Below are 23,074 nucleotides of genomic sequence, written 5' to 3' on the forward strand. Positions count from 1 at the left end.
TCAAAATAGTGATCTCTCTTTGCGAACTTTAAGTGTTGTGGTTCTACATTGTTTGTGTTCTATTTCTTGGATTTATTTTCGTACTGTTGGGATCTACATCAGCATTTATTGTCTGATAGCTCAATTCTGATCTATTCTACAATGTATCACTCGAAGAAAAAGAAAGACGGACTTCTAAGCTACCAAGACGATGCCTGCCATGTGTATGGCTTCGAGGTGGACAAACTACTTCAAGACAATCACCCGATCAAAGTTTTTCAAGTCAGATCCAAACAAGACCACAACGTCAAGAAAGTCATTAAAGCTTATTTCAAAGACAATACTGATGTTGACCAAATAACCACAAGGCAATTCATGGCAGAAATTTCAGTACTCACCAAGATCCACCATCCTTATGTTATGGGCATGGATACCATGGGTATCTTTCCTGGTTACTTCGCATACGTGATGCCATTGTACGAAACAGGAACTCTGACCGAGGCACTGCCGACCATGAATCAGGAAAAGAGTGATGAATATCTTGTGCAGCTGTGTGCAGGACTTAAATTTCTCCATAGACATAAAATCGCTCACAGAGACGTGAAAACGGACAACGTTTTGATCACAGCAAAAGAAAAGAGAGTGGTCATTGCTGATTTCGGTTTGTCTGAAATCTTGACCACTATTGATACGCCAGTGAGCACAATAAAAGGAACCCATATGTACATTTCCCCAGAACAGTTTATCCAGAAAGAATTTAACGCTTTTAAAGTAAGTGAAATGTTATATTTTCTTAATGTTCCTTAAGACTTAAGTGCTTGAATCAATTAAACATTCGGTTTCAAACGAAACTATTTAAAACACAAGTTAATTACTTTAAATCTATGAGCTGTAATAAGTAAAATTGGTTTTCATCAGAGCTTTTGAACTTCAGATATTGCTATCTATCTATCTATCTATCTATCTATCTATCTATCTATCTATCTATCTATCTATCTATCTATCTATCTATCTATCTATCTATCTATCTATCTATCTATCTATCTATCTATCTATCTATCTATCTATCTATCTATCTATCTATCTATCTATATATCTATATATCTATATATCTATATATCTATATATCTATATATCTTTATATCTATCTATATATATATATATATATCATTACTTTTTTATTAATTTTATTTATTCTTTTATCTATTAATAATGTTTAATATAGTATATTTATTTTTTATTTAATTTGATCAAGTATGTCTCGTTTTGGACTGTAATTGTTTTTGAACTAAGCTAGTTTTACCTTGTTAATATTAAGCACCACATATCGGCTGTACATAAAATGTAATTATTAAAAAAAAACTATGCATATAATAACAAATTGTACATGTTTTATCTTGATTTGAAATTTCTTGACCTGTATAATATCTTGATCAAGATCTGATTCACCTTATACATATGTTGCTTTGATATACCATCAAAACGACAAGGCAATGATCTCATACTCTCTGTATTGTTTTCTTTACAGTGTGATATGTACGCACTAGGAGTAGTCTACTGGTGTATGGTTTTCAAAGTCGATGTCTTTGATTTAAAGAGCACCGAGCAAATGAAGGAATCAATCAATACTTTGTGTGATACTAGTATAGACTGGTAAGTCAAGCATTCATATTCAATATATTGTTATGACTTTTATTAATAAGTAAAAATAAAAATCATCTCATGTGTCAGTTGAAATTCAAATGTTAAAAACTGTCAATCTTGTTTTGCTTTGAATAATATGTTGTACAGCTTTTTACAATACTTCAAGTCGAACATTCTGAATGGGTGTGCTCAATCTGGATGGACACGGTTCTCAAAAACGGCTGTAACGATTTTCCTTAAAATTTGACAATTATTTTTTTTTCAGGCTGGTTTTGACTAATCTTTTGGACCCGAGCCCTGTCGATAGGTTAACCTGTTACAATCTCCTCTGCGTACTGGAGCAGCCTGAATATCGTTTTAGAGACAGAATAGCCAGTCTTAGAGGTAATGGAAAAATGTTCTATCAGTCTGTCATCAATGTTTTAGTCTGTCCAGTGTCTGTCTAGGCTGTTTACTTATTTTAAAGTTTTTAAATCTTTTATCAACCTAACAAATTATTTTTCAAACCTTTAAATTCTTTTTGGACACCTGTTTATAATATCAACAAATTGCTTCTTTTTATTTTATTTCCATTCTAAGTTTAAACGCAAAGTTTTTTTCTTTGTCTTCCGTAGAACAACGCTTTATATAAATGTCAAGGTGGATTCCTTTTGACCAAACGAAAGACTGTCCTCTTTGCTTCAAGCCATATGTGACGTCATAGCCAGGACTTGAAACTTAATTGTAAATTTGTATATAATATAATCTCTGTACCACAGATCATCAATTATTCTAATAAAGTTTTTGTCTTTTAAATCTTTAAAAAAAATCTTTGTTTTGTTTCATTTTGTTATTGTTGTTATTGTTTTTTTAAATAATTTTTTTTTAGTTTGAATGTTCATTGGAAACATCTATTAATAACAAAATAAATTTTAGAAAAAACATTTAACAATAGCATTTCATCATACTTCTAAGTACAACACAAATGTACGTCACTCTGTATTAAATCAGAGGATTTATTGAGAATGCGTTGCTAGAAACGCTTACAAAAAATAATTCTTTGCTCCTAAATTAAAGTTTATTGTCTAAACATCTAATGAACACATTTAATTACAAATCATTGTCTTTCTTTAGAGTAAATCAATAACACGATAAACTTCCCCAAAGTTTAAAAAGTGAGCCTGATTTTATCCATATAGTAAAGACACAAACTTATACATATATATAATAACATTCTCTTTTGCAGTTATTATTAATACTGCATTTAGTTAAGGGTTAAATCAGTAAAGATCAAATAAAAAAAAAATAAAATAAAATTGTCAATATCAGACTTTAATAACTTGTAATGATTTTTAAAATAATGAAATTCTGATAGATGGTTGTTCATTGTGGTGTTGTATCAGTAGTAAAATATACGCGTGGTGCAAGGAAATAGTAAAAGTTTATTTTAAGCTTAACATAGCTTTGTTTGATCGCTAGTTGAACTTTGATTAAATAATCCCTTAAAAAAATCATTAAATAAAAATGTATGTCAATTATTACTTAAAGAAACAAAATAGAACAAATTAAAAAGTGATTTGACTGTCAACCCCTCCCCCCCAGCTCACATATTTAAAAAAGTAAAACTTGTACTCCAGTTTAAACTACATGTTATATATTTATACTCTCCATTCTAGTATTGTTATTGGGTAGCAGACATTAGTTGGTGAAATGAAAAGATACTTGGATGTTGTACTGGTTACATGACATCGTAGTTAGCTATATGTCATAGAAAAAGATAATCTGTCAATCATCTAAACAGGTTAATATCAATAATAATAATTCTCTATTGTAAAAGAAATAATATTATATTATTGATTTTATAGTTTCCGATAAATAGTTGGGTACGGTTATTTAATCAGTTGTCTAACTTATTTTTTTTAATGCATAGTTTGTAAGCATTTAATTACAAAAATACTTTGGTGTAGTAGAATATGTCCACATTAATCCCCCCCCCCACATTAACGCCCCCCCCCCACTCACACAAATCTTAGTACATTAATCTTTTATTTTTAAATTTAACATTAAAGCTGAAAAAAAAAGATTCAAATCTTGTAAAAAAATTAGAAGTACCAAAACATTTAATGAATAAAGTATTAATTTCAAATCATATGTATTTAAAAAAAAAAGTTATAACTCTAGAAACTGGGCAGTTTTCTCCAGTCATAACTCTCAACCCTCACCCTCGTACAAAAACAGACTCATACACACACACTTGTTTTATTTAGGTTCTTTTTGACGCTCCGTGACTTAAACAGACAGTGAACTATACCGACAAAAACATTTACGTGTTAGAGACCTGGCGTTGACATTCATGGTGTCCTGTACCATTGAACAATAACTTCATTAAATGTATTACGTGGCCAATCCTTAGGTCAACATTCCTACACAGCCTAAACAAAAATAAGATAAGCTATGTCGACTGTGTGCTTTGAATGTCTACCAGTACACTTGGAACTGTAACTTGGATTCTTTTGCTGGACATTAGCCAAATAAATGATAGTATTGTCCAGAGCATCAAGAGATTTATGTCATCATTTTGCAGAAAGCATGAAAGGGTACTAATTTCTTTAGCAGATTCCCGTATATGCAGTCCAGACCTTTGTAGTTCCTTCCTAAATATACGATAAAGTCCTGAACTTTTTTTGAATTTATTCAAATCTCCTGAAGAATAGACGAAATTGACATTTTGGGGTGCCAATAAATAAAAAGTGGCATTGCGAGCTTTCATTTGATAAAAATTTATTGCAAAGGCAAAAGTAGATCTATTTTCTAATAAAAAAAAATAATTTTGACATTATGCTTATCCCTACCCAGACTAGGCCCCGCGAGATCCGTTTCGCATTGGGCCCCGCAAATGCTAGGGCCGGCCCTGCTAGTAGATATCACTATTAAGAACTTTAAAAGGAAGGGTGTGATAATAACTTCAATAGGAAGGATGTATTAATATTATATGATATTACGTCATTATTTTTTGTTTATGTTTTGTGCGAAAGCAAAGGGATTAGATGTAAATAAAAAGAGAGAGTTTCCATTGGATTGAGGAAAGATGAATAAAGGGGTAATAACTCGAGTGTGAAGTTTAATTCTGAAATTATAGACGCCAAACCCGAATAATGGACAATTTTAGCATTGTTAAGAAAAACTTTTAGTTATACTCGATTCTGTAAATTTTGCTTCAAGGTTAATTAGTGACCTGGGTTCGAATCTTGGTGGAGTCTGGGATTTTAAATTTCTGCATTTTTAGGGTGCTCCTGAGTCTACCCAACACTAATGAAAGTAAAGGCGGTAGGCCGTTAACCGTGGGCCAAAGCTATTTTCTTTTTTTTAAATCTTGCTTGTTAGATCTTTACTTTGTACCGAGGACTCTGAATGTCGTTAATCATTAACTTTACTTTATACTTATGATGTTAACAAAGAAAAAAAAAGAAGAGAAGGAAAATCCCTAAATTTTGGAAATGCATATTCTTCATTGGGAAGGGGCTGTGGCTGAGTGCCTGCCTTCCAGAACCAGGGAACTGGGTTCGAATCTTGGGGAAGTCTGGGTTTTTGAATTTCTGCATTTTTAGGATGCTCCTGAGTCTACCCAACACTAATGGGTACTTAGCTTTAATTAATGAAAGTAAAGGCGGTTGGTCGTTAACCGTGGGCCAAAGAAACAGATGACCTAATTATAGACGCTAATGTCTGAAAGGGAAAGTTACATCTTTACTTTACTCATTCCTTATATTCTTATTATTATTATATATTATATTCTTATGAGGCCCTATTATTTATTTTAGGTTCAAAAGGAATTAAATGCTAAGAAAACTTTTTTTTTCTGTTCAATATTATAAGTAGCTGGATCATGTCTCCCTTTGTTCGTCTGTGTGTTGGTGTACTTGATAGTATTTTAAAATAATTATATATATTTCTGATGGTCTTTGTTATTATTAAAGTATTTTGATTATAGAAACCAAATGCATCATTAACACTATGAAGATAAAAATGTATCATCTTTGTGAATTTTAAAAGCTATGCAGTATGGTTATAACTAGTTACTATTTTTTTTATTAGGTTTAAAATAGAAAAAAATGATGTATTATCAAATATCAATGAGAAAGTACTTTCTGTTCTCTTGAAAATTATATTCATTTTTTTAATAAATGGCATTACGTCACTTTTTTCCCTACTTATATTTTTATAATTTTTTTCATTTTAATTTTACGTGACACATAAATATCTACAGAAAAAAAAATAAAAACAAAAAATAAAAATAAAAAAAAAATTAATTTAAAGAAAAATACTTTATTCGAATATTGTATCTCAAGTTATTTGATATTTCATTATATACAATGCACATGTAGTTTTATGTCATGTTATGTCACACAGGGCTTTCACCAAAGAAATCTCTTGTGTGGAAACAAAGAACTTGACCTTTGACATTTAAATAAAGCGTTGCTCTGCAGACGACAAAACAAAAAGAAGAAATTGAAACTTCACGTTTGGACAAAAAGTATTTTTAAACATACAAAAAAAAATATTTAATCTCTAGATATTATAGACTGATAGCGTCATGGATGACTTAAGTATTCTTTTTACTGAGTTATTGTTCCTAATGAATATAATTATTTCCCTTAGCACATTGCCTGAGAAAAAGGCCGACAATTTTGAAACTGAAACTAAAAGAAAGATGACATACGAATAGAATACTTGTATATTACCTTTAAGTTTGGCTATCCTGTGTGAGAAACAAGATTCCTCCATCAAGAAGATGAGTTCAAAGATGGACAATCTTTCTTCAGGTTGATATTCTAAAAGATTGGTCAAAATGAGTCTGAAACACGTTAAAACAAAAAACGACATTATAAGGCTATACTAAACATTTTATTAAACAATACCAGATATTAAAATGGACACGTTGTGAATTTGGGAAGCGTGGTCGAGAGGCTAAGTACGCTTGAAATTGGCTTGGCTAACTATGAAGGTGGCTCGAGGTTCGACACCTGATTCAAGCAGAATTGTGTTTACTGAGCGCCTAAAGGCAGTATGGAAAAACCTTCTCCTAGATACTCCCCTCCTCCCACTGGTCCACAAATAAGATTAGATCATAGCGCTCTGAGCATGCTATAAGCATGAAAGTAGCGCTATATAAAAGCTATAACTTCACATTTTTAAATAATGCACTTGCATGTATTTAATTAAATAGCTTCTTTTAAATTTCAGAATTAATGTCGCAATAATGCATAATTTTTATGAGGTTCGATGGAAAAATGCTAAATATATTTATGTATGTTGATCTTATATTTGTTTGACTTACCTGTCTATACTAGTAGGCGACAACTTAGTTCTGACTGTTTCCATCATTGGTTCCATGGTGTCTTGATTCAAAACATTCACTTTGAAAACCATACACCAGTACACTACCCCAAGAGCGAACATGTCACACTGTAAAGAAACAAATAGATATAATTTTAATTACTGCTAAACTGTAAATTTAATTCAATTATATTTTTAAGGGAAAATTATATAATTTGTCGTCTCAGGGTCCAGGTTTGTAAACACATTTCAGCATAATATAAAGTTATAAACTATGGGGATTAGGTTTTTACATGAGTAAATTATACATGTAATATATTTTATAGTTAATAATTAATTAACTCTCCCCCACCCCAACAACTCCCTTATCAAGGAAACACCTAAAATCTAATTTAAAAATCTACAATCGCTACAATTAGATTTTTTAATTCGATTTTAGGTGTGTTTCCTTGATTAGGGGGTTGTTGGGGGGGAGAGTTAATTATCTATTTATTGTTGAAGTGTCTTATACTAATTGACAAAAGTTTTTTATCGTGATACTCATAATGGGGCTTAAGAGTTTTAAACTACTGTGGAAATTATATTATATATATAAAATGATGGTCATCTTATTTAAAGATAACTGGCAGTATACAAAATGATCTTCACTAATTTATTACCAAATGTAACAAACACGGACATGTTCAAGTCTCCAAGGGTTACCAGACTGGACATGCTATATTAACAATAAATTAATGGGCGATTCTGTTTTACTTCACATGTGTAATATAAACAAGTTTTCGTGCACACATCAGAATCTTCTATCTCTTTCTCTCTCTATATATATACTATTCTACCTAATTAAATATTAGACTCTAAGCTATCCATTTAAAAGGAAAGGGATATAAGTAAGAATATGACAAAAAATATTTATTTAGCTAAGTTATCGTTCGTTAGTTTCAGAAAGTTTGCGAATATTTATATGACAATTATAATTAAATCTAAAGGAGCTTTAAAAATATGGTAAAAAATGACTTACTTTAAAAGGGTCAAATGGCCTCTTTAAAAACTGTTCTGGGGACATGTACACCACAGTTCCTTTTCTTTTGGTCGCCATTGTATCCTCAGTGGGCAAGATATCCGATAAACCGAAATCAGCAATGAGAATTTTCTTTTCTGTGATCAAAATGTTGTCCGTTTTCAAGTCTCTGTGAGCAACTTTTTTGTTATGGAGATAGTTAACTGCTGCACACAGCTGCACAAAGTATTCATCACTCATCTCCTGATGAATGGAAGGCAGTACCTTGGTCAGAGTGCCATCTTCGTAGAATGGCATCACATAAGCGAAGTACCGAGGAAAGGATCCCATGAAATCCATGCTCATGATAAAAGGATGGTGGATCGTGGCGAGTACTGCAACTTCAGATAAGAAATGCTTTACGATTTTTTTATCATCATAAGTGCTGTCTTTGTAATAAGCTTTGATGACTTTCTTGACGTTGTGGTCTAGTTTGGATGTGACTTGAAAAACTTTGATCGGGTAATTGTAGTGAAGCAGTGTGCCCACCTCGAAGTGATGTACTTGGCATATTTCTTTCTGGTAGTTTTGAAGTTCCAGTGTTTTTCTTTCCAGATGATACATTTTAAAATAGAATTGGAGAACACAGCTATCCGAAAATAGAGGATGAATTAAATTCCTACAATACGAAAACACTAAGTCCCAAAGAAATAAGAACACAAATATAATAAGTCCAACACTTGTATTTCTCAAAGAGAGCTCAAAGTTAATGTAAGAGGAGGTACAGTGATAAATGATAGAGTTAATTTTTTACATTGATTTTTATAGCCAAGTAAGCTCCTCCCACAATCCTTGAGCTATAAATGTTTAATTTTACGTCATGTGATTGGCCGAAAGCTGAAGTTGCGCCGAACTATCCTCGTTGTCTTTGAAGTTTTTGACCAGTGGATGACACTTGGAGACTCCATTGTTCAGAGGTACATACGTCAGCAGACGACCAAGGTTTGGGCTGCTGTCATAATTTGTTGCTTTGCAAGGATGAACACATTAGTGATTGAAGGACCGACAATGTCAACAATCTTTTGTTTTCTCGAGACGACTTAGTGACCAGTTGCAGTGGACACCGTCTCGGTCAGTCGGAGAAAGAGCAGGGGATTGCGGGGAACAAAAGGACAGTATCAGATGTTTATGTAAGCATTGAGAAAGCGTATCGAAAATGTCACCCGCTCCTTACCCAAATACATTTCGTGTGTGGTAAGCATGGAAGGACAAGGTTAAAGAATTTTAAAAATATGTTACAATGTTCGTTTTAAAAAAAGAAATGCCAATGTTGCATAGTATATTTAAAGTATTATTACTACTAATGTACTAACATTTTTGTATCTATTGAAGTAGTAAATTATTTTTTTGTTTATATTATTTAAAAAAATCATTTCTATTGTCTTGCCAAATGTATTTTTTTTAAATCACATATAAATTCGCCTAAAATAAATCAAAATTAATATAGTCATTTCGAAGTAAAATGTTGAACTGTTAATTAAGTAAAGATGTGTGCCCCTGTCGTGTGTACGTTGAGAGCTCTTTATTAAGCTTCACGTGATGCTATCTTCACTGGCAAATGTTATGGACCAAAAAAACAACTATTTACTGCTTTTTTCTAATATATTGTTTGCCAATGGGTGTACATTTATAACTAAAATCTTCATCTAAAAATAGCTCTCTATAAATGGGAATAACGACTAAAATTGTCAATCATTGTACTTTACCTATGGAATTGTGATATTTAAAAAAACTTTCACTTAATGGGTTAACAGTTTTATTTTGACCCAGCTCAAGTTACGTGTTTCTTTGTTACATCTCTTTAATAGTTAAAAAAAACACTTTCTTTTTTTCTTTCATCAAGATGGCACTATAACTTCATGACATACAATATTTAAAGTCCAATATATTTTATAAGCAATAAAACGTTGAAAATTAAATGTAAGACAATTTCAAACAAGGTTACAAAGAAAGTTTGTGTGGAAACACAAAGTCAGAATCGAATCGGTCCCCGAAGTGGTCCACCCAGGCAGGTAAAAGGGAAAGTTTCAATATTTTCAGAAAGAACACCAGAATGAAATTATATCAAATAGAAATACCGTTGTATTTATTAAAATACTGTTACGTATTTCTGGATCTTCTGGCTAAATGTACTAGTAGGCACACAAATAAAAACACTGCAAAGAACTTAACGACTAAACTCTCAGCTTCATATAACTTTATTGACTATTAACTCTAACAATTTGTTACTGTAACATGTAGCATAGAAGACTGTACAATATCTGTCAGTTTACAGTTAGCTATACTTCGTTGCAATTCATCTCTTCACTTCGTTGCAATTCATCTCTTCTCAACTTGCATCGAGTCGTATTCCACTGAACAGACCAACGACACACTTCCCAGTGTCGCTCCAGGTCTCCCAAAGCTGAACCAAGTCGTACTCAAAGTCTACCGAATCAGAGCCGCACACGTCTTACATCGACTGTATCGACTGTAACGGCTCAAGTCCACTGTAGTTCGCTGTATAGACTTTAACGACAGTAGTCCACTCCAGTTAACTCTACCCTAGTTAACTTGCATCGAGTCGTACACATCTCTCTTCTACTGTCTCGCACAGTAGACAACAGTACCGACGACTCACTCACGACTCTATACGACTGACTTTCACATTAACTTTCTGGCTTATTTAGAGTCCCTAATCGCTTCTCCAAAGTTGCACAAACACTGCTTGTATCTTCTGGAATAACACGCGAGGAAAAGTCACATACTGTCTTTGTTTATACATGTAGATTCCAGAGAACACTTGCTGCAGTGTCATCAAGTCGGGGTCACACGTAGTGACCTCTATCTGTCACTGTTCATTAGTAACTGTCCCCCTACTTAGATCTGTTCGTCCACTGGAACAATAAGTGAGGACACGTCACATCCTGTCTTTGTTTGTACATGTAGATTCCAGAGAACACTCGCTGCTGTGTCATCTCGCCGGGGTCATACGTTGACCTCTACCTATCACTGTTCATTTGTAACAATACTTTTGTAAGATTTCTACTTACAAGATGATTCAATTTTTAAAAAAATTGTAGTAGTATAACTAGTGTTTTCTATGTATGGTCGATTTTTTTTTTCCTCAAAATAATTTCTAGGAAACCTTTAGCAGTTTATGAGATCATTGTCTACCACCCTCCAACAAAGAAAATCATTTTCTATACTAATATATGGAATTCCAAAAATATTTAAAAAATGTTTTCTTTGATACGTCACTTAGACCACCCCTCCACCTCCCAGTCAAATTTTACTCTTTCCCGCAGACACACAAACTCACAAATTGTTTACTTTTAGTTTACTTCAATACTCCGTAAACAAACAAATCATTCGCTTAAACAACAAAGAAATCAACATAATAGAGACCCGGCGTAGACTATCGCGGTGTCCAGAGGAGCCGAACAATAGCTTAATTAGGTACAGCGCGTCAAAGCGCTATCGGCTCGGCCACTCCTATTGCGGTCATTCTTGTCCAGCCTAAATAAAAACGTGTCAGCTGACCTTAAGTAAACATATACTGTCCACTTCAAACAAGAGATTCACTGAAGTTCCTTACTGCGCAAAAAGTTTACGAGATGATAACGTGTTCCGCGGCATCCACAACGCTCTGTCACAAATCACATGACAAAGAAAAGGCGCCAAATTATTCAAAGGAATGAGCTTCATTTGCAATTAAATCAGAAGGATATATTTCATTACTTGAAATACTCAGCTTCTTGAGACACTTGTGTTACATCTGAAAATCTCATCCTGTGATCAGCTTGAGTTTAAATCATTTCTTCTCTTAATATTTACAACTTGTGTTTAATTGAAACAGATCTAGTTCATTGTATATTTCTATATACAATTCACAATTATTTTTAATGTAATTGATGGCTAAGAGGTAAAGCTCTAGATTTCGAATCGGGGGATCAGGGTTCATAAACTGAAACTGACTGGGTTATTTTAATTTTGGGATCTTTGGGCACTATCGTTGTTGTTTTTGTGAATCGATTAAATAGAAAAAAAATAATATGAAAATTATTTTAAACAATTTTTCACCTTTTTAAAAATGTGCAGTTTTTATTGTGTGTTTTCTGTTATGTGACATAATTTCTAAACATGGAAGGAAGGATATGTCGTTCAGTCTAAAACTTGACTCTCTTAGTTCTGCAAGCTATGTACGCTGCATTAAAAAAAAGAGTGAGTTCGTTATTGAAACATTGCGCTTTTTAACTTAGCTAGAATGTAATCAAGACCATTCGTTGTTTCAATAGTTAATTAAACATTTCGCAGTTAAAAAAACGATCGCGTTACGTTTTCAAATGTCAATAGTATCACAGAAACGACTTTGATGCTGTTAATACTTTAAAAAAAAAACAAAAAAAAACTATTTTTTTAATATAGATAAAAGAGTTCTTATCTATTAATTAACTGCTAAAATTCTTCTATTGCTCTCAATACTTCAAGATTTGTTTACTATTTTCTATATGAACAGTTCAATTACAAATAATAATTTAATTAATTATTTATTTTTTTATTGTTTTATGTGTTGTTATTAACAAGAAATAATTATGTAACTTTTATTATTAGATTCAATTTCTTTTTAGTTTTGTTAATAATCGTGACAGACAGATAGACAGACGAAGTGAGTGAATATAAACTTTGTTTGCACTAAGCAATATTTTCAACTTGGTGTCAGCTTCTGTTCAGTGATGCGGTGATTCCGCTTCTAATCATATCAAAACATTTTTTGCAGATTGCTTTTACTAGTAGTGAAAGTAACGTTACGATGAGTCCATCCAACTCTATGGGTACATTAGTCTGGCAGAGTTTAGGTTGTTAGTTTATTTGCATGCCACTTTGTCATCCTCGATAGTCGAAAAGAATCTCAAATCAATCTTAGAATCAAGTAAGAATTGAGTTTAAGGGAAAGAATTTTCTGAAGGAGAAAATACAAAAAAATAAACACGGTTATGTCTCTTATAATCTTTTGCAATCCCAACGTGTAAACTTTGCTTTTAATGTTGTCCTCTACATCATATCTGAATATACAAAACTATTTTCTTGAAATATTTTGAAAAATTAATTATTTCAAAATTATTTACAGCCTAATTTGGATGTTTGGTTTTATGAAAATCTTGTAATGACAATACAAAAGATGTTTTAAAAAATCAATGAGTAATCTGTTGCACATTTCTAGCTCTTAAACTAACTATATAAAAACAAAAAGGGTTTTAATCACATCAGTTAATCTACTTATCCCATTTGCTAAAAAGTTAATTACTTGGATTGCTTCCCTTAACACTCCAATCCTCACCCCTGCTCAACATTTACAATGACTGTTTCCCTTTGATGCTCCACTAGCCTATATGGATAATTGGATTTATCAAAGCGATGGTGCTAAGTAATAGAAACCCGGTGGTAACAATTATAGTGTCCAGTGCAGTTAAACAATAGCTATATTCTTTAGTGTGCTGTATCTATGTGCACTAACAACTCGGTCATTTCCAATGAATTATTAATATTAAACACTTTAATCGTAATTCTTCATCTCTAAATGATAATTACCAACCAATGCAGATTGCGGTTGATAATTACTATTGTTTGTTTTACAAGTCTCGAATATTTCTTCAAAACATCTTAGTCTCAAGTCCATGCCTCCTTAACTCTGACTAACTCCTAGACTTCGACTGACAATAGCGGTTGGCAGGGTTCATACTAATATTTATGGCTCTTTTTGTCTAGAAAGGCAATGGATGCGCCCAGATGAAACACTGGTTTTGATTTCGTGTTGAGACAGGGCAGAATCTGGTGTGGCTAATCAAGCCAATTCTAGAGAGGCAGACTTTGCCACAATTATTGCATGTGTATGCATCTGTTTCAGGGCTATACGACAGGGCAGCTTTTTTTTTCCCTCTTGATTAAGGCCTCTTTCTTTTTTTCGTTATCAGCGAGGATCCTTCTAGCACAAACAGTCTCCATGCACTCCGGTCTTTAGCTTTTTCTTCCCACAAACTTTCTTTGATGCCTGTGGCTCTCATGTCTCGCTTGCAGACATCTCTATAGGTAAGTCTTGGGCGGCCCTTGGGTCTGACTCCCTCCACAAGATCAGCATAAAAAATATCTTTCGGGATTCTACCATCTGGCATGCGGGTGACAAGTTCCAGCCAACGTAGTCTTCTTTGTGTCAAGAGAGCATACATGCTGTTCATATTGGCCAATCTTAAAACTTCCTGGTTGGTGACTTGATCCCTCCAAGAGATGCGCATTATACGTCTCATGCTATTCAATCTTGGTACATATATGTTGACTTGCTTTCACTTCCATAGATTAGAGTGCTCATAACACAGGCATTGTAGACTAGGATTTTGGTTGCTGTGGTCAATTTGGCATTTTCCAAGACGCGCTTGGAGAGTTTTGCCAATGCTGTAGTAGCTTTTCCTATTCTTTTTGTCAGCTCAATGTCTAAATCTAGGTTACTGGCAAGTGTTGATCCATAGTAGGTAAATTCCTGCACCACCAATATGTATAACAGGTATTTAAACGACGTCTTGTGCCAGAATTTTGGTCTTGGAGAGACTTATTGTAAGGCTAAACTCTTGACAAGCAACTGTCAAAGCATTCACTAGCTTCAGTAGATTTCTTATGAATGAGATATGAGGGCCGCGTCATTGGCGAACAGCAGCTCCCTAATCAAGATACGACGTCTTTTCGTTTTGGCTTCAAGACGTGACAGGTTATAAAGCCTTCAATCGGATCTACTGTGGATATATATTCCATCTTCCCTAGATATAAAAGCACTGGTTAGTAAGACTGAAAAGAAGATGACAAATAGTGTTGGAGCGTGTACTGTTTGTTTCACAAGTCTCGAATATTTCTTTAAAAAAAAAATTATGTCTCAAGTCCATGCCTCCTTTACTTTGACTAACTCCTAGACTTTGGCTGACAATGGCAGCTGCCAGATTTTATAGTTTAAAAAAGGTCTAAAGGACAAGTGGGTGACTGCGGTAGCAATATATCATAGCTATATTAAACTTTAAAGTATATCTGTTTAAAAAATGTAGAGTATTATTTTAAAATTATATTAGGAACAAATTTTAATCAAACTTCTATATATTTAAATACATCAAATACTTCTGCATCGTTATACATTTACACATGAATTGTATAGACATATTTTTTTAGAATATTAGTTCAACTAATTTAATCTTTAGAATGTCCGTTCCCACTTTTTATTTATTATTAGTAAATATTTAAATAATTTGTCAGAGTCTGTCATTTGGAAAATATAACTAGTTGTAAGTGATCAAAAACTAACAAAATTTGCATATCGGGACAAATCCTAGCTCAATAGCGAATAGCCAATTTTATAAGTTATATATTCTTTTAAAATGTTGGAATAAAACGTAAATCTCCATTGTAACTATCTATTTCCATTTATCTATTCTTTGAAATAGTTATTTTAAATAGAGAGGGAAGGGCAGTGATACACTATTGACACACTCTCATAATGCCTACACAAACATCTACTTCATTCAGCTTTGTTCCCCACAATCCCCTGCTCTTTCTTCGGCTGACCGTGACGTTGTCCACTGCGGCGGCGGTTGACTAACGCGTACAGAGAAAACAAAAGATTGTTGACATTCTTATCAGAGACACTCAGCACTTCAATCGCCATTATGGTCATCCTTGCGTAGCAAAAAATTCTTACAGCTGTCCAAACCTTGGTCGTCTGCTGACGTATGTACCCCCGAACAATGGCGTCTCCGATTGTCATACACTGGTCAAAAACTTCAAAGACAATTAGGAAGGAGTGTCTCACCTGTAGCTTTCATAAATTCGACCAATCACAAAACATTTTACTAAAACACCAACAGGTATGTAGGAGGGGCTTACAGCCATCGGCTGACTATATCAACTTTCACAGTTCAAGTTACAGTACATTCTCTTAATCAAAATAGTGATCTCTCTTTGCGAACTTTAAGTGTTGTGGTTCTACATTGTTTGTGTTCTATTTCTTGGATTTATTTTCGTACTGTTGGGATCTACATCAGCATTTATTGTCTGATAGCTCAATTCTGATCTATTCTACAATGTATCACTCGAAGAAAAAGAAAGACGGACTTCTAAGCTACCAAGACGATGCCTGCCATGTGTATGGCTTCGAGGTGGACAAACTACTTCAAGACAATCACCCGATCAAAGTTTTTCAAGTCAGATCCAAACAAGACCACAACGTCAAGAAAGTCATTAAAGCTTATTTCAAAGACAATACTGATGTTGACCAAATAACCACAAGGCAATTCATGGCAGAAATTTCAGTACTCACCAAGATCCACCATCCTTATGTTATGGGCATGGATACCATGGGTATCTTTCCTGGTTACTTCGCATACGTGATGCCATTGTACGAAACAGGAACTCTGACCGAGGCACTGCCGACCATGAATCAGGAAAAGAGTGATGAATACCTTGTGCAGCTGTGTGCAGGACTTAAATTTCTCCATAGACATAAAATCGCTCACAGAGACGTGAAAACGGACAACGTTTTGATCACAGCAAAAGAAAAGAGGGTGGTCATTGCTGATTTCGGTTTGTCTGAAATCTTGACCACTATTGATACGCCAGTGAGCACAATAAAAGGAACCCATATGTACATTTCCCCAGAACAGTTTATCCAGAAAGAATTTAACGCTTTTAAAGTAAGTGAAATGTTATATTTTCTTAATGTTCCTTAAGACTTAAGTGCTTGAATCAATTAAACATTCGGTTTCAAACGAAACTATTTAAAACACAAGTTAATTACTTTCAATCTATGAGCTGTAATAAGTAAAATTGGTTTTCATCAGAGCTTTTGAACTTCAGATATTGCTATCTATCTATCTATCTATCTATCTATCTATCTATCTATCTATCTATCTATCTATCTATCTATCTATCTATCTATCTATCTATCTATCTATCTATCTATCTATCTATCTATCTAAATATATATATATCATTACTTTTTTTTTAAATTTTATTTATTCTTTTATCTATTAATAATGTTTAATATAGTGTATTTATTTTTTATTTAATTTGATCAAGTATGTCTCGTTTTGGACTGTAATTGTTTTTGAACTAAGCTAGTTTTACCTTGTTAATATTAAGCACCACATATCGGCTGTACATAAAATGTAATTATTAAAAAAAACTATGCATATAATAACAAATTGTACATGTTTTATCTTGATTTGAAATTTCTTGACCTGTATAATATCTTGATCAAGATCTGATTCACCTTATACATATGTTGCTTTGATATACCATCAAAACGACAAGGCAATGATCTCATACTCTCTGTATTGTTTTCTTTACAGTGTGATATGTACGCACTAGGAGTAGTCTACTGGTGTATGGTTTTCAAAGTCGATGTCTTTGATTTAAAGAGCAACGAACAAATGAAGGAATCAATCAATACTTTGTGTGATACTAGTATAGACTGGTAAGTCAAGCATTTATATTCAATATTTTGTTATGACTTTTATTAATAAGTAAAAATAAAAATCATCTCATGTCTCAGTTGAAATTCAAATGTTAAAAACTGTCAATCTTGTTTTGCTTTGAATAATATGTTGTACAACTTTTTACAATACTTCTATTCAAGTCGAACATTCTGAATGGGTGTGCACAATCTGGATGGACACGGTTCTCAAAAACGGCTGTAACGATTTTCCTTAAAATTTGACAATTATTTTTTTTTTCAGGCTGGTTTTGACTAATCTTTTGGACCCGAGCCCTGTCGATAGGTTAACCTGTTACAATCTCCTCTGCGTACTGGAGCAGCCTGAATATCGTTTTAGAGACAGAATAGCCAGTCTTAGAGGTAATGGAAAAATGTTCTATCAGTCTGTCATCAATGTTTTAGTCTGTCCAGTGTCTGTCTAGGCTGTTTAATTATTTTAAAGTTTTTAAATCTTTTATCAACCTAACAAATTATTTTTCAAACCTTTAAATTCTTTTTGGACACCTGTTTATAATATCAACAAATTGCTTCTTTTTATTTTATTTCCATTCTAAGTTTAAACGCAAAGTTTTTTTCTTTGTCTTCCGCAGAACAACGCTTTATATAAATGTCAAGGTGGATTCCTTTTGACCAAACGAAAGACTGTTCTCTTTGCTTCAAGCCATATGTGACGTCATAGCCAGGACTTGAAACTTAATTGTAAATTTGTATATAATATAATCTCTGTACCACAGATCATCAATTATTCTAATAAAGTTTTTGTCTTTTAAATCTTTAAAAAAAATCTTTGTTTTGTTTCATTTTGTTATTGTTGTTATTGTTTTTTTTAAATAATTTTTTTTTTAGTTTGAATGTTCATTTGAAACATCTATTAATAACAAAATAAATTTTAGAAAAAACATTTAACAATAGTATTTCATCATACTTCTAAGTACAACACAAATGTACGTCACTCTGTATTAAATCAGAGGATTTATTGAGAATGCGTTGCTAGAAACGCTTACAAAAAATAATTCTTTGCTCCTAAATAAAAGTTTATTGTCTAAACATCTAATGAACACATTTAAGTACAAATCATTGTCTTTCTTTAGAGTGAATCAATAACACGATAAACTTCCCCAAAGTTTAAAAAGTGAGCCTGATTTTATCCATATAGTAAAGACACATACTTATACATATATATAATAACATTCTCTTTTGCAGTTATTATTAATACTGCATTAAGTTAAGGGTTAAATCAGTAAAGATCAAATGAAAAAAAAAACAAAATAAAATTGTCAATATCAGACTTTAATAACTTGTAATGATTTTTAAAATAATGAAATTCTGATAGATGGTTGTTCATTGTGGTGTTGTATCAGTAGTAAAATATACGCGTGGTGCAAGGAAATAGTAAATGTTTATTTTAAGCTTAACATAGCTTTGTTTGATCGCTAGTTGAACTTTGATTAAATAATCCCTTAAAAAAATCATTAAATAAAAATTTATGTCAATTATTACTTAAAGAAACAAAATAGAACAAATTAAAAAGTGATTTGACTGTCAACCCCTCCCCCCCAGCTCACATATTTAAAAAAGTAAAACTTGTACTCCAGTTTAAACTACATGTTATATATTTATACTCTCCATTCTAGTATTGTTATTGTGTAGCAGACATTAGTTGGTGAAATGAAAAGATACTTGGATGTTGTACTGGTTACATGACATCGTAGTTAGCTATATGTCATAGAAAAAGATAATCTGTCAATCATCTAAACAGGTTAATATCAATAATAATAATTCTCTATTGTAAAAGAAATAATATTATATTATTGATTTTATAGTTTCCGATAAATAGTTGGGTACGGTTATTTAATCAGTCGTCTAACTTATTTTTTTAATGCATAGTTTGTAAGCATTTAATTACAAAAATACTTTGGTGTAGTAGAATATGTCCACATTAACCCCCCCCCCCACATTAACGCCCCCCCCCACTCACACAAATCTTAGTACATTAATCTTTTATTTTTAAATTTAACATTAAAGCAGAAAAAAAAAGATTGAAATCTTGTAAAAAAATTGGAAGTACCAAAACATTTAATGAATAAAGTATTAATTTCAAATCATATGTATTTAAAAAAAAAAGTTATAACTCTAGAAACTGGGCAGTTTTCTCCAGTCATAACTCTCAACCCTCACCCTCGTACAAAAACAGACTCATACACACACACTTGTTTTCTTTAGGTTCTTTTTGACGCTCCGTGACTTAAACAGACAGTGAACTATACCGACAAAAACATTTACGTGTTAGAGACCTGGCGTTGACATTCATGGTGTCCTGTACCATTGAACAATAACTTCATTAAATGTATTACGTGGCCAATCCTTAAGTCAACATTCCTACACAGCCTAAACAAAAATAAGATAAGCTATGTCGACTGTGTGCTTTGAATGTCTACCAGTACACTTGGAACTGTAACTTGGATTCTTTTGCTGGACATTAGCCAAATAAATGATAGTATTGTCCAGAGCATCAAGAGATTTATGTCATCATTTTGCAGAAAGCATGAAAGGGTACTAATTTCTTTAGCAGATTCCCGTATATGCAGTCCAGACCTTTGTAGTTCCTTCCTAACTATATTAATTGGGTACAGGAGCTTTGACCAGAATTCCAGATAGGCAAAAAAATTCTTAATTTTCCACTGCATGAAGAAGATTCTGTGCTAATATTATACGGCATTACGTCATTGTTGGTTGTTTATGTTTTGTGCGAAAGCAAAAGGATTCAGAGTATACAAAAGTTATGCTCGATTTTAGAATTACTCCGATAAGTGGACTGCCGTATTCACCATCACAACTGCTGACGAGTAGAAGACTCAGGGAATTATTCCAGCTGATCACAAACTATTGAAACCATTGGTAGCTGAAAATGCAGAGACATTACTTAACGAACGACAGATGAAAAGCTAAGTGAAATACGATGCAAAAGCAAGACTACCTAAAGATTTTTCTGTCGGAGAGTTCGTCTAGGTCAAACTAGGCAGAAAGCAGTATTCATAAAAAAAAATTCAGCACCCACTTACATCATAAAGACAAACAATGGAAAAACATACAGAAGAAATCAACGCTTTTTAAATAAGAGTTTCGATGAAGACATCTCTGGGTACTATGATACCGATGAAGACAATGAACTGCAAACTGTTGCAACAAACGAAACAGACAGTTATAGACCAACGTCTAGAGAACTTGTTCAGTCAAGACAACCAGAAGTGGACGAATTGTTAAAGTTCCTAGTAGACAGTGCCGGTCGCAGTGGGCGCCGCGCTTTCATAGGCCCCGCGCTAATTCCAAGTGTACATTATTAAATTAAACAATTATAACGTATATAAAAAACAGGGTTTTCGCGACCTCCTGATTTTCCAGGGCCTCCAGGAAATCTCATGAAAAGGCAAAATATACGATAAAGTCCTGAACTTTTTTTGAATTTATTCAAATCTCCTGAAGAATAGACGAAATTGACATTTTGGGGTGCCAATAAATAAAAAGTGGCATTGCGAGCTTTCATTTGATAAAAATTTATTGCAAAGGCAAAAGTAGGCCTATTTTCTAATAACAAAAAATAATTTTGACATTATGCTTATCCCTATCCAGACTAGGCCCCGCGAGATCCGTTTCGCATTGGGCCCCGCAAATGCTAGGGCCGGCCCTGCTAGTAGATATCACTATTAAGAACTTTAAAAGGAAGGGTGTGATAATAACTTCAATAGGAAGGATGTATTAATATTATATGATATTACGTCATTATTTTTTGTTTATGTTTTGTGCGAAAGCAAAGGGATTAGATGTAAATAAAAAGAGAGAGTTTCCATTGGATTGAGGAAAGATGAATAAAGGGGTAATAACTCGAGTGTGAAGTTTAATTCTGAAATTATAGACGCCAAACCCGAATAATGGACAATTTTAGCATTGTTAAGAAAAACTTTTAGTTATACTCGATTCTGTAAATTTTGCTTCAAGGTTAATTAGTGACCTGGGTTCGAATCTTGGTGGAGTCTGGGATTTTGAATTTCTGCATTTTTAGGGTGCTCCTGAGTCTACCCAACACTAATGAAAGTAAAGGCGGTAGGCCGTTAACCGTGGGCCAAAGGTATTATCTTTTTTTTAAATCTTGCTTGTTAGATCTTTACTTTGTACCGAGGACTCTGAATGTCGTTAATCATTAACTTTAATTTATACTTATGATGTTAACAAAGAAAAAAAAAAGAAGAGAAGGAAAATCAATAAATTTTGGAAATGCATATTCTTCATTGGGAAGGGGCTGTGGCTGAGTGCCTGCCTTCCAGAACCAGGGAACTGGGTTCGAATCTTGGGGAAGTCTGGGTTTTTGAATTTCTGCATTTTTAGGATGCTCCTGAGTCTACCCAACACTAATGGGTACTTAGCTTTAATTAATGAAAGTAAAGGCGGTTGGTCGTTAACCGTGGGCTAAAGAAACAGATGACCTAATTATAGACGCTAATGTCTGAAAGGAAAGTTACATCTTTACTTTACTCATTCCTTATATTCTTATTATTATTATATATTATATTCTTATGAGGCCCTATTATCTATTTTAGGTTCAAAAGGAATTAAATGCTAAGAAAACTTTTTTTTCTGTTCAATATTATAAGTAGCTGGATCATGTCTCCCTTTGTTCGTCTGTGTGTTGGTGTACTTGATAGTATTTTAAAATAATTATATATATTTCTGATGGTCTTTGTTATTATTAAAGTATTTTGATTATAGAAACCAAATGCATCATTAACACTATGAAGATAAAAATGTATCATCTTTGTGAATTTTAAAAGCTATGCAGTATGGTTATAACTAGTTACTATTATTTTAATTAGGTTTAAAATAGAAAAAAATGATGTATTATCAAATATCAATGAGAAAGTACTTTCTGTTCTCTTGAAAATTATATTCATTTTTTTAATAAATGGCATTACGTCACTTTTTTCCCTACTTATATTTTTATAATTTTTTTCATTTTAATTTTACGTGACACATAAATATCTACAGAAAAAAAAAAAAAAAAAAAAAAAAAAAAAAAAATTAAAAAAAAAATTAATTTAAAGAAAAATACTTTATTGGAATATTGTATCTCAAGTTATTTGATATTTCATTATATACAATGCACATGTAGTTTTATGTCATGTTATGTCACACAGGGCTTTCACCAAAGAAATCTCTTGTGTGGAAACAAAGAACTTGACCTTTGACATTTAAATAAAGCGTTGCTCTGCAGACGACAAAACAAAAAGAAGAAATTGAAACATCACGTTTGGACAAAAAGTATTTTTAAACATACAAAAAAAAATATTTAATCTCTAGATATTATAGACTGATAGCGTCATGGATGACTTAAGTATTCTTTTTACTGAGTTATTGTTCCTAATGAAATGTAATTATTTCCCTTAGCACATTGCCTGAGAACAAGGCCGACAATTTTAAAACTGAAACTAAAAGAAAGATGACATACGAATAGAATACATGTATATTACCTTTAAGTTTGGCTATCCTGTGTGAGAAACAAGATTCCTCCATCAAGA

At 32.8% G+C, this 23,074-nt stretch overlaps 3 protein-coding genes across 3 annotated transcripts; 2 read left to right on the plus strand and 1 right to left on the minus strand.

The window, feature by feature from the left end:
• The first annotated feature begins 141 nt into the window (after positions 1-141).
• Positions 142-2,069, plus strand: LOC129928534 (uncharacterized). Its single transcript, XM_056043167.1, has 3 exons — positions 142-750; positions 1,508-1,632; positions 1,889-2,069. The coding sequence occupies exons 1-3, from the start codon at positions 142-144 to the stop codon at positions 2,067-2,069; spliced, it is 915 nt and encodes a 304-aa protein (XP_055899142.1).
• Positions 2,070-6,936: 4,867 nt separating this feature from the next.
• Positions 6,937-8,706, minus strand: LOC129928535 (uncharacterized). Its single transcript, XM_056043168.1, has 2 exons — positions 7,958-8,706; positions 6,937-7,068 (listed from the first exon to the last, which is right to left on the minus strand). Exons 1-2 carry the CDS (start codon positions 8,558-8,560, stop codon positions 6,937-6,939), a joined length of 735 nt encoding a protein of 244 aa, XP_055899143.1. The 5' UTR covers positions 8,561-8,706.
• A 7,386-nt stretch (positions 8,707-16,092) lies between these two features.
• On the plus strand, positions 16,093-17,926 carry LOC129928536 (uncharacterized). The gene is made up of 3 exons (XM_056043169.1): positions 16,093-16,701; positions 17,359-17,483; positions 17,746-17,926. The coding sequence occupies exons 1-3, from the start codon at positions 16,093-16,095 to the stop codon at positions 17,924-17,926; spliced, it is 915 nt and encodes a 304-aa protein (XP_055899144.1).
• Positions 17,927-23,074: the final 5,148 nt, after the last annotated feature.

This window comes from Biomphalaria glabrata, chromosome 10, assembly GCF_947242115.1.
Source record: "Biomphalaria glabrata chromosome 10, xgBioGlab47.1, whole genome shotgun sequence".
Classification (NCBI taxonomy): Eukaryota; Metazoa; Mollusca; class Gastropoda; family Planorbidae; genus Biomphalaria; species Biomphalaria glabrata.